The sequence below is a fragment of the Pyrus communis genome, chromosome 5, assembly GCF_041283825.1.
Source record: "Pyrus communis isolate YQ-2024b chromosome 5, ASM4128382v1, whole genome shotgun sequence".
In the NCBI taxonomy this organism is placed as follows: Eukaryota; Viridiplantae; Streptophyta; class Magnoliopsida; order Rosales; family Rosaceae; genus Pyrus; species Pyrus communis.
This window is the reverse complement of record NC_142569.1, coordinates 720,749-733,032: the sequence shown is the minus strand read 5'-3', so window position 1 is coordinate 733,032 and position 12,284 is coordinate 720,749. Positions and strand designations below refer to the sequence as shown.

The 12,284-nt window shown below is 35.2% G+C and overlaps 1 protein-coding gene across 1 annotated transcript; it reads right to left on the bottom strand.

Moving 5' to 3' along the window:
• Window positions 1-3,447: 3,447 nt before the first annotated feature.
• LOC137725619 (plant UBX domain-containing protein 4) lies at window positions 3,448-8,341 on the bottom strand. Its single transcript, XM_068464372.2, has 6 exons — window positions 8,105-8,341; window positions 7,558-7,995; window positions 6,333-7,457; window positions 4,606-4,891; window positions 4,194-4,289; window positions 3,448-4,000 (listed from the first exon to the last, which is right to left on the bottom strand). The coding sequence occupies exons 3-6, from the start codon at window positions 6,461-6,463 to the stop codon at window positions 3,620-3,622; spliced, it is 894 nt and encodes a 297-aa protein (XP_068320473.1). The 5' UTR covers window positions 6,464-7,457; window positions 7,558-7,995; window positions 8,105-8,341; the 3' UTR covers window positions 3,448-3,619.
• Between the last annotated feature and the right edge of the window lie 3,943 nt (window positions 8,342-12,284).

The following is a 12,284-nucleotide window of genomic DNA, read 5'->3' as shown; positions in this document are numbered from 1 at the left end:
TTATCTTTTTATTTTCAAAAGTTTTATCAATGAAAAAAATACATTTTTGATGTCATGATACTGCATGTTTTTAGTACCACTATTTTCATTGATTTATGTTATCTTATATTTCTTATATCTGAAAAATCATCAATATCTATCTCATGTTAATCTTTTTCAGTTTTAAGCCAAAAAATCCAACATTTTTTTAAAGTCTAAACCAGATATTATCTATTAAATGTTTAAATAAAATTACTTGACCCTAAACCCAACCCAAGCGACCTTTTTTGTATTGCTTATGCTTCTTTTACTTTAATTTTCGTTTTTGCTTCCCAACAAAGAAAAAAGATTACATGATACTTTGTTGCACTAGAAGTAGCAAGCCGATAAAAAAAAATGAACTTTAACGAAAAGTTCTACGTACTGTTCATTTTAATGAAAAATCATATTTTTACACTAAAAAATCAATCTTGATACTATTCACTTTATCCTTCATTTTGTCCTTATCATTAAAACTCAAAATTTTCAAGCATTTTCATTAGTTTTCCTATAAAAAAAATCATTTGAGAATAATATTGAGTAATTAGCAGAAATGATTGTTATTTGATATTTCATGTGGAAACGATCAGTTTTAATAATAACGATAAATTGATCGTATACGGATGATTTAATAATAATATATAACGACTACTCAATGATGATGTAATCATTTCTGAAACTAATTGTCAAAAAGTGATTATTCTTACTAATTGCATAATAATATTTGTCGTATTATAGTAAGCATGTTCTTCGGTTGTTTGATCCGGGTTGGCTGAATAGAACCTCGCCCTTTGGCTCTATATGGCGAAAGTCGTTTAGCAAAGAATCTTCACAAAGAGTCCAATTGTCACACACACATATATATGGCAAAATGGAAACAACGATGATGGTACCTTAGAGTCTCGTTGTGAGCTGGCGTAAGAACTAAAGTGAAAGAGTGAATGATACAAATATGAAGATCAGAAGATGCATGGCAAGAGCTTGAAACTCGCTCGTTCAAAGCATTTCCTTTTACACTCAAAATTTCGAATATGAATTCAATTCTCTCTATCTCAATCTCCTGTATAGAAAAAGGAAATTATAGAGATGCATGAGTAAAGGAAGGAAAGATTTTATTTGCACTTATGAAAGGGTAAAAGTTTAATTAAAATGGGTGTAATCTTAGCAGTTTAATCTCTAAATGCAATATAAACGTAGGGGGATGATGAGATAATCGACGTCGCGAGGTAGTTCTTCTGTGCGTATAATTCCCAAACTTGTGTATTTGCAGAAAAATTTCACACTATTTTTATTTAATTTTCAAGATATATATCCCTCCAACATGTTCCCCAAAGGACGTGTATTACTTTGTCAATGCATATCCAGTCAGTCAAGGATGACAATTCCATCCAATGAGGTTGATATGTTGATTCACATGGTACAACCGAGTTGTAGGCTGTAGCTAGCTAGCTGCATTAACAGTCTACCTGAGTAGATATTTATAAATTACGTTGCACATATTGTAATTGTTCTTTTTGGTTCTATGTTCTTCTGCATGTTGTTCCCGAAAATGCAGCCTTCCAGCTTCTTCTTTTTTATTGTCTCGTTTCGATATCTTTTTTCCCTTATTTTCCCAATCAAGGACTTGGTTTTTTAGGCCTTGCTTTTGCCAAAGCTGTCGTTGTAGGGCATTGAGGAATCTACGTTGTATATAAAAATTCATTTCTTAGTATAATGTTTTGAATTCAATGATTGAGAAAAGAGAATAAAATTTATTGAATATCAATAACGAATAAATGTGCGTGATACATCTCTCGTATCCCAAATTATATAATTATAGTTTAATATTGTGCTGGATACATTTAAAAATTGCTTGAAAATGAATTACTAGTATTTAAGTCTATTAGTAGGAATTTCGTTTTACTATACAAAATTGAACAATAAACGCCCATAAAAATCATGTTTTTACAACATAGAACTTACTCTCAACCATAAAAGAAAAAGAAAACATTGAAATAGATAAAAGGTTGGGTACAACGAAATGAAATATACACATAATTGATTTTGACAAAAGAACATTACCATTGGTCAACATAAACAAAGCTTATAAGTTATAATGTATTCCATAGGAGATAACTTCCAGCCAACTAGAAAGAGGTCATATGGAATACATTATAAGCTTTGTTTCTAGAAAGATGTCACATGATAAGATAACTTCAAAGTAGAAAAGCAAATGACCAGTGGTATATAAACAAATGTTTTTGTTTCTAGAAAGAGTAACTTCAAAGTAAAAAAGCAAATGATCAGTGGTATATAAACAAATGTTTTTGTTTCTAGAAATAGTAACTTCAAAGTAGAAAAGCAAATGATCAGTGGTATATAAACAAATGTTTTTGTTTCTAGAAAGAGGTCACATGATAAGATAACTTCAAAGTAGAAAAGCAAATGATCAGTGGTATATAAACAAATGTTTTGGCCGACAAAGCTTATAATGTATTCCATATGATAAGATAACTTCAAACTAGAAAGAGATCATATGGAATATTACCGCTTATCGTGCAAAAACATCTTCATCTTCATCTTCATAAATAAAATAAAAAAGAAAAGGAATAGGACATGTATTGGCATATAAACAAATGTTTTGGCCGACAACGTACGGCTTTTGGTGTCCAATCTTCTATGCCACTATGGACGGAGCTCGACTAAGTTGAGATACCTAATTAGTTCCCATCCCACACTCAATCCCTCCAAGTGGAGACCAGACCACATACCATGTTGTATGTGCCTCCTTGTACTAACTCACTCCTTACCGAGTTGGCATGTAGTTTTATAATGTCCAACTTGAATTTCCACAAGCTTATGTTTTGATGAAAATAATAACACAAATAAGTTTTATTGTGATTTTTGTAGACATTCGTAAATGCGATGGAAAAGCGGGACTTATAATTCATAAGTTCTTGTGAAATAACTTGTACAAAAATAGGTTTTATGATGGTTTTTGTAGAAATTCGCAAAACTATAAAAACGATGAACATTAGTTAAAATTTTTTTGAGAAAAATGCAACCGTTGAGTTTTCGCATTTAACAAATGTTAGGAAAAGGTCAGAAGATCTTTGGAAGCGTTATTACCATTTTTTGAGTCAAGAAAGTATTTTTGATGAATTTTCTAAATTAACAAATAAATTATGGCTCAAAGGCAAATCAAAGGTGTTCCAGGGTAAGATGGAGTTCCATCCCCTTTGGAGAAAATGTTCAGTGCATCATCCGTATGCAGAGAATTCGAGATTCCGCATACGGCAGCCACACTGAAGATGCTAGCAGAAAGCTCCGACCTTATCAGAACTCTACAAATGAGCATAAGTAATCATTCCATGCCAAAACCAAGTAGCTGATATGAAAATTGCTTGCTGGATGCCAACGCCGACAGAAATTCTCCCCATTGCCTTAGTATTTAGTTCTTCAAATTGAACGACGATGCTTTATAGTTTCCAAACGTATTTTACAGTCAGACCCACATCTTGAAATACAATGTACATATGGATTAAACAGTAAAGGTTCCAGTTTTTAATACCTGGTACATATATTGCTAACAGACAAACAGCAAATGTCATGGTCCAGCCGGCTATAATTTCTGGATCACAACCGAATTGGCGAGGCCTGCCTGCTCAATTGTTTGACTCGGATCATTGAGGAGCTTGGGAGGGAACCCCATAATCTGCAGGTGATAATTCCTTGGACCGTCAGCCCTAGATGTATCAATGAAGCCACGAACGTCATTGATGGTATGATGGTAGTTAAAATGTCCAACTATGCGGGTCCCATCAGCCAACCTAAGTTGAACCGATGTTGATGGCAACTTTTCATCCACAACCAAGCCCGCGGAGGGGGTTGGAGCAGTGTTGAGAGAAGTCGATGCAGTCGTTGGCTCAGATGCTGCTGGAGTAGAGCTGCCACCCAGAGTTCTTCCCACACCCTGAAATGGAACATGTCGCTTCACCGGTTCCTGCAAGGAAAGAAATATAAATGGCTTGTGATTTATAATATTGTCCGCTGGCCTTTGAAAGCAGGCCATCTAAATTTGAAACACATTTTGACATAAGAGAAATGCAAATGCAGATATGAGATCATTGGAGAATCTTCAACTTAGATACTTCCGAATGGAATTGTACAAAGGAGATCTTGAAGAGAGAACTCACTGGGCACTTCTCATTCCTCCTTATTAGATTGACATGAACTGAGGTACTTCTATCTGCAGGCTCCAACTCTTTTGGACATTCAGACTTTTTGATGCTCTGCATTGAGACAAAGAATAAGATGAAATATCATTTATGGGAATACCACGACACAGAGCAAAAGCAAACCAGTGCTTATGCATGAGAAAATTCATCCATGAGATCACATGCATAGTCATAACATTAACTAATGCATAAGAGGATGAACTAACGAATGTACAATGCAAACTGTAAAGAAAATAAGTTTAGAGGACATTAATGGACACCCTCCATCACAACAACTGATACTATTTTTTTTTTAGAAGAACAACAACTGATACTATAATCCACTAGTTTCCTTTTTTTTTTCTATGAGTCAAACTTCCGTTGATATTACCTCTAAGAAAGATGCATTTTCAGGATCGTCCAGCCGCCTTAAGGGGCCATCGTTTATAGTGAAACCGTTAGACCAGAAAATGATGTTGTGAACAACAGTCTCGGGCTGCGCAGGAGTAGGTTGTACAGTTTCCCCAGAGAGTAATCTACCAGTTCCAGCAAAGCTTCTTGAGCTTGAAGATGCACTAGAAGGATCAAAAGGCCCCTCCGTGGCTCCTAACTCCCTTGCTTGATCAAAAATGGAATCCACGTCGTTATCCTTCGTAGGATCCTGGACAAGCATTCCACTGCAAGTATTGTAATTACACATGTTAGACTTTCTTCAAAATTTCATACAAAAATAATGAGCTTCTAGGATTGTTAATTTCTGTAAGACAAAAAGATAAAGATTTTATCACAACAAGGACACTACCTGTGACATAAGAATGATAAAATAATAACAAGACTTAGACATGACATAAGACCACAATGTAAATAAAACACAATCTAACAAATCACAGATATAAAATAGATACTAAGCAGACCATGCATAACGTCATACTATTCCCTTCAAGGCATAGGCTCCACTGTGATGCATAACGGAACGAATGCAATGCAAACCTGTAAATAGAATACAAAGTGAACATGATATCACCCACGGATGTCCAAACAAGGTCAGATCTACAAGGATCCCAAGTCACAATGCAATGCAGACAAGATGGTAGATACAAGTCTAGCAAACCCCTTCCAAACGCAGTATCGACTCACCATCACGCTCCTCTAGAAGCTAAGAAATCAATTCAAACTTAAGTGTTACAGTGTGCAGCTATCCAAATGAAATCTAAGCTCTCGAAAATGGCTTCACTTGAAGCTCTTCCTACCACACAAAGACCACCAAATGGCAGCTGCCAATGATGCTTATGTACAGCCTCAATAAGATTAACAAAACCACAAGGAGAACCACTAAAATTAGTTTCCACAATTAAAATCCCGTTATAGGTCCACTTTGGACAATGCTACGAGTTGAAGATGTAGACTCCTCTCTAAAAAGCTTTCGGTTAAATGTTAAAACACCTACTTATCCTGGAAACTTGACCAGTAACTACAAATTCTGGTTCAATATAGTAATCGAGAAATGAATTACTTATTTCTTACTCTTCACCTGAAATTTCCAGACTAAGCAGGACTCAGTCTATTTTTGTGTATGTGTGCATTATTGTATATTAATCATTGAGTTCAACAAATATGAGTATGACCGTTCCATAATCATGCATGGAAGTATTCTTGTTGTAATACTAAGACACAAAATAGTACATATCTCGCAGCGGATTTCCCGTAAAACTCGCTTTCAAGCCATCATAAGCCCCTACAAATATGTTCCCTAATGGAACCCAGAAATGTCTACACACAATTAAGAGTTTCATAACAACTTCAACCCATCTGATCAAAACGAAATTGAAGGCAATATATCACAATTTCAACCCAATTGATGATAAAAACGCCTCCTTTTCCTCACCAAAGCATAAAATTTCCAGATTTCTATGTTTTAATTGATATAATTTAGCAAACAAACATGAAGAATTGGCAACCAGAAACATACAAAGATTCATAAATTCGAAGAAAAAAAAGCATGGAATAATACAAACAAACCAGAAAGAACAAGACTTTCGTAAACCAAATAAAAAATATGATCCGGAAATTGAAGGAAATGTTAAAAAGGGATAATCGGAAAGAGAGAGATGGACGGACCTTTTCTCGCCACCAGTGTAGTACTCCGGAGGGCCATCGGAGTCACTGTCCGAGTCCGCAGACCTCCGGTTCAGATCGGAAAGTGTACGGATTCCTCCGGTTCGACTCTTTTTCTTGTCCTCCGACGCCATTTGCTATCTCAGAATCGAAACCAAACAGAGAGAACTTGACTATTGACTGACTGTTCAGTTTTCTGAGTGCCCTCACTTAAAACGTCTTCAACGCACTTCAGATGCGCGTGTATATGATGTTTCCGAAGTTTACTGTTTACACCTTCAAGTTTGGGCTAACTGCAATTTGCACCCTCAAAATTTGTGATTTTCTACAAAATGAGCCGATGTTTCAATTTTTCTTCACACTGCACGTTGAAGTTTTGATATTGTATCAATATATATTTTTTAGATGTTTGACCCGAATTTTAGGTTCACATGAAAGTTACATGGAACTCCAGCTTCCTCTTAATCGATGTTTATCCAAAACAGAAAGGGATCATCTTCAAATTCCTTCCGCCAAATTTATCCAATCAATCAATAGGTGTCCTTGAAATTTGATTCAACGATTACAAACAGAGGCCCTTTTAAAAATTATAATAACTTTAACCGTTTGATCAAATTTCAAAGACCCAAATTAGCTGATTGGGTGAATTTGATGGAAGGAATCTGGTGAGAATCCCTTTCCATATAAAACGACAAAGAACCCCGAACATTTTGATTTCAGTGATGCAAGTGTTACTTTTGCATTTACCCATAAGTTAGTCCAAATTTATCCCATCATCAATTAAATATAAGATCATAACTAGCGAGTTTTATAATTGATCAATTATTTGATTTTCTGTTTCATATAGGTCATTTTTTAAGGAGTGAGCATCGAATTTTCGTCTTTTTAAATTTTCAACTGTTTTAACTTGGTGTGGTATTAATCACCATAAAGTGTAAATTAAAATATTGTAAACTTGCTAACGTAAATTGCCAACCAAACGCTGAATCGCTTTTTCGTATAATTATTTAAAACCCCATTATAAGTAACGTACCTTCACACCATCTACTTGCAAAGAAAAAGTAGACACGTACCAGAGCATCCATCTCTTTTGGGGCTCCAGCTCCCATCCATGACAAATTCAATTTCCTGAAATAATTATGCTGACTGATATGAAAATCTCAAAAGACAACACTTCTGACCAACTGCAGTGCAATATATTCACAATCAGCATAAAAGAGAGACTTACAAATCTTATCTGAAAAGGGAATTACTGAGCGGAATACATGAATTCGCAGATTCCCACCTTCACCTCCAATTTCCTTCTTTTTCTTTGGACGAGCTATCATTACTTAGTTGCCAAGAAACTCGACTGACATGGTTCACAAGGATAGATAGCACAATACAACATATTTTGGTGCACAAAACCACGATTAATGATAAGGGGCTCGAACAAACGCAGCATAAAATAACCCAAATGTGATGGTTAGAACGGAGGAAACACTGATAGAACCGAAAAACTATTGCTCTAACAGTACCTGCGCCAAACAAAGAAACGCGATAGGCACGCATCTAAACCACCACCGGTCCACCACCACCACTCTATTATTAGTCCAAGATCAGAAGCCATATTGGCAATAAGCTGTGCAGCGTCACGTGTCGCAGGAATTTGAACCTTGATTGAAACCTATACCCGTTATAAGCTCGTGTCAAACACTGTTTGAAAGAGTGATATAGATGGATTCTTTTACGAGAACAAACCAACCACACATAATAATTCAACTAACTGCAATAACCTTTTGTCCCTCGACAGCACCAGCAAACGCTACTGGCAAAGCAAGCTTAGAAATATCCTGCAGAATTCCAAAAAATTCCAGAATAAAGCAAGTTCAAGTATGCATTGCTAATTGACGTAATAATCACAGTCCCACACAATATTGATGCAGATATACGTTACGTTACTGTCTAAGTAGGACCAATTTAGTGCATTGGCTAAAGCTCCGTCGGTTGATTGTATACTGAGCTCTCTTCTCTTTACGCTCTCTGAAAACTAGCCGAATTTAGCCTGATCTGCAACAGCCGCGTCACACAATTTAGACAGATCTTTATATGCAATTAGGATTGCACCAGCGAACAAACCCGAGAGCACGGCTGCAACCACCACCACAGCTTTGGTTTCCGCGCGGATTTTGGCACCTGAATCTCAATCTCAGACGCACTGGAATGAAAATTGTTGCTCAAAAGAGCCTGAATTTCATTTGTTAATTAGAAGCATCAAACCATTTACCAAGAAAAATCTCGAAATTTCAGAAAAGTTGAGAGAGAGAGTTACTTACGGTGTCACGGAGAGGAGGAAATGGGACGTCGGGTGACAGAGCGCGTGGAGGAGGATTAGGGCATAGGGTTTAACGGAGGGGGGCGGAGGATCGTGGAGCAGTTCTCAGCAGTCGTCCGAAAATTGCCATAGCTTCTCTCTAAATTCTCAAGTGAAAATTTTGATAAACATGCGAACTTTATGAGGTGGTGTTTGTTTGTTTGTACGTATGTATGCGTAATTGTAGTAAACATGCAAACTTTACGAGGTGGTGTTTGTTTGCAAATTAACCACAGTTGCCCGTATTTATATTGGGCTGGGCCCAGTGGTTTTTTAATACTATTCATTTTCATTTAACTGGTCCTGAGTTCAATACTTCCAAGTGTTTATCACTAACATTATAAGTTGTTACGATCTACCTTAACTTTATTATGGAATGGATGCATATTTTAAGTGGTAAAACATATATAACGAGAAAAACTTCGATAAGACTACTTAATTAAGACAATTCTCGCATTAAATGAGACTAATACAAAAATCATATGAGATTAAAACACAGGAATATGTCATGCTTTTGTAAGATATGTACTACTAATAAGGGGTCGGATATATTACTCGAAACTTTCTAAAAAATAAGGGTAAAACTAAAAGAACAAGATGGGAAAAACATTCTAAAAAAATAATGGTGATTACAACGAGCCTTTATCTTGAACAAAGGAGTCTACCGCCCTTCCATTTTGTGTTCTATTTAGCAAGCAATAGCCACAAAATCAGCCGCCTGTCCTCTCTTGCAAATTGAGTCAATATATTAATATGTAGTCATAAGAGGAAAGATTACTTTGTGTAAAATATTTACCCACCCACCAAGTACAACTTTTCGATAAATTTTTCATTGCGACCGTAACACAAGTGGCACACAACGTGTTTTTATATAAGTGGTGAGAAATTGTATTTTTTAAGTTCTTAACTTTTTAACACACATATCCTACTATTTGTATAGTGACACGTGGTGTATCACTCTGTGTTCCAATCACACTGAAAAATCTCTCAAAAATTTCAAGAAATGTAGTGGTAATGAGCAAGTAAAAATTGTTAAACTCACGCAGATGTAAGTTCTGGTCAATTGGCTATGCCAAGGTATCGACTCTCTTATAGCCAAGTTTGAATTCATCTTCTTGTAGTGGCTCGATCTAAGTTGAACAAAACTAAATCTGTTGAATTGGACTAATACCTTGACCTTTGTTTGATCACCTTATATGAATTGAGACTTAACTGATTAAATTGGACAATGATTTAACATATTTGTTCCACAGGCTTCCACTAAGGATGACAATTCTAACTGTTAAACCCGATAAACGTGGATAACCATCCGAGTAGATTGGATTTGGGTATGAAAATCCGGGTATATTTTGGGTATGGGGAAAAACTGTGATTATTATTCGGTTATGATTTTGAATATGGTTATAGGGATTCCCAATCTGTATCTATCCCCAAATTTGAACCGAATAATATATATTATATATAATATTAAAGTATTAAAAAAAATATACATATATGTATTTATTATTCACCTAATCCATTACCTTGAAAATACAAAAATTGCATTGTGTAAGTTGCATTTTGTGGAAAAGTTCAAAAGTTTTAGAGTAGTGTTATTGGCATTCTAAAAATCTTATTCTACACTTCTCACAAGTGTATTTTTCTTTCCAAATATAGAAAGTTTGGAGTGTAGAATGAGATTTTTGAAGTGCCAATAACAATTCCCAAGTTTTAATATAAATAAAATTCTATGAGAATTCAATGGTACTTATGGGAGATATCAAAGATCAAACCAACATTATCAACGTTTAGCTTTAATTTTTATGCTTCACAAGATCCATTCATTACATCATTTTATACATCAAATATTTAATGATGAATTTAATATTTACAAAATTATCATGTGTCAATTGAATGAATATTTTTTTTTATTGACAAAGATGGATATAACCGTTAGCCGATTGAAAATCCGTTACCCGATGAGTATGGTTATGGATAATACCTGATGATTAATTTGCTGTTGTCATCTCTAGCTTCCATTCGACTGGCGTATGGAGACTTGTAGAACACAACATGTTGAAGGAAAGCAACAAATGTCTTTTGAGTTACAGGACCACGGGAACCATCCTTTTGGATTGTAACTTGTAAGGCCATGAAACAATCTATTCATTTCATTTGTGGGAGGAACAAGGACCACTTGTTATTCATGGAGAATTATCACCATCCTCAAATTGTAAACTAGGAAGAGTAGCTAGTACAAGTAACCAATTTTGTGAAACCTTAAAAACCCACGCCAATTTCTTTTTGTGACAAAAGCATATCTCCATCCCTCCCTTTCTTGATTGCTTTGCCGTGCTTTACTTGTATGTATGGAGTCAAATGCTAATTCATATATGTAGTCTCTTAAGAAAAGTTAGGCTGAGCTTTTATTGCTTTAGCAAATTGTTATGTAGGATAACGGAAAGATGCAAATTTGAATTTTGAAATTTGGAAATTCGGTTTCCATACATTTATATTCTGAGATATATAAATGTACGAGAGATTTATAAATTTAAATTTGAACCCACCTCCTTTTCAACTCATGTGATTATTGTCTTCTTTTCTCTTTTGAAGTCTCGTTTGTATAGGTTTTTTTAGGACTCTTCTAATATTTAATAACGGTCATTTTGGTGTTTACCAAGTGTTTAACAAAATACCTCTCACAGGTTGCACCGACAGCACTCAACAAATTCTCTCAATAGTACTCATCAAATTGCTTAGGCATAGATCAATATCTATTGATATATGCGCAACTTAATTCGCTGGTGATAACAAGGCCACCAAGTGTTCGACAAAATGCTTAAGTGATTAACTATTTTTTTTTTGGGGAACTTCTCGCTCTATTTCTATCTAAAAAAACTTAAACCTTTTAACACTAGAACCCTCTAAAATTCGAATCTTGAATCCCCGCTGAACTCTAAACGTAAGGCTACATAAATACATACATTTTCCTTACCGAAACCCCCCTTTAAAATTGCCTAGTGAAGAGCTTTCGAGCCAACAAAATGACACATATTTTGTAACACAGGTTACTCAGGCGGTACTTTACATGATATAATACGGTCTGGTTTGGTATTGAGGTGATTCTGAAAAAAGCTGGTATCAAAAAAAGCTGAGAACTGTTTTTGTGTTTGGTAAACATTCAGCTTTAGTTTTTTTTCAAAGTTTTGGGTGAAAAAAAGCCAAAAACAAGAAGTTGCAAAACCCAACTTTGAAAAACTGATTTTTTTTCACATCTGTTTTACATAAAAGTTTACCAAACACTATAATACTATTTTTTTTTTCAAAAGCACTTTTACAAAAAAGTTTACCAAACACTCTGCTGCTTTATTTCACAGCTGCTTATTCTCATAGTAAACAGAAACAGCTTTTTTTCAAAGCACATTAATACCAAACCAGCCCTACAGCCTTTTTCAACAGGAGATGCTCATGCTCTAGCTGATTCGTTTGGAGCTCGTATACCATCGAAAAGTAAACCCAAAAACAAAGTCAAGCTATACTGGTAGTAACGATGTACCCAAGTCAACAAAATAAAGCTGCAGAAACCCATAAATTAAGCATACAAAGTGCTCCAAAGTCCGAAC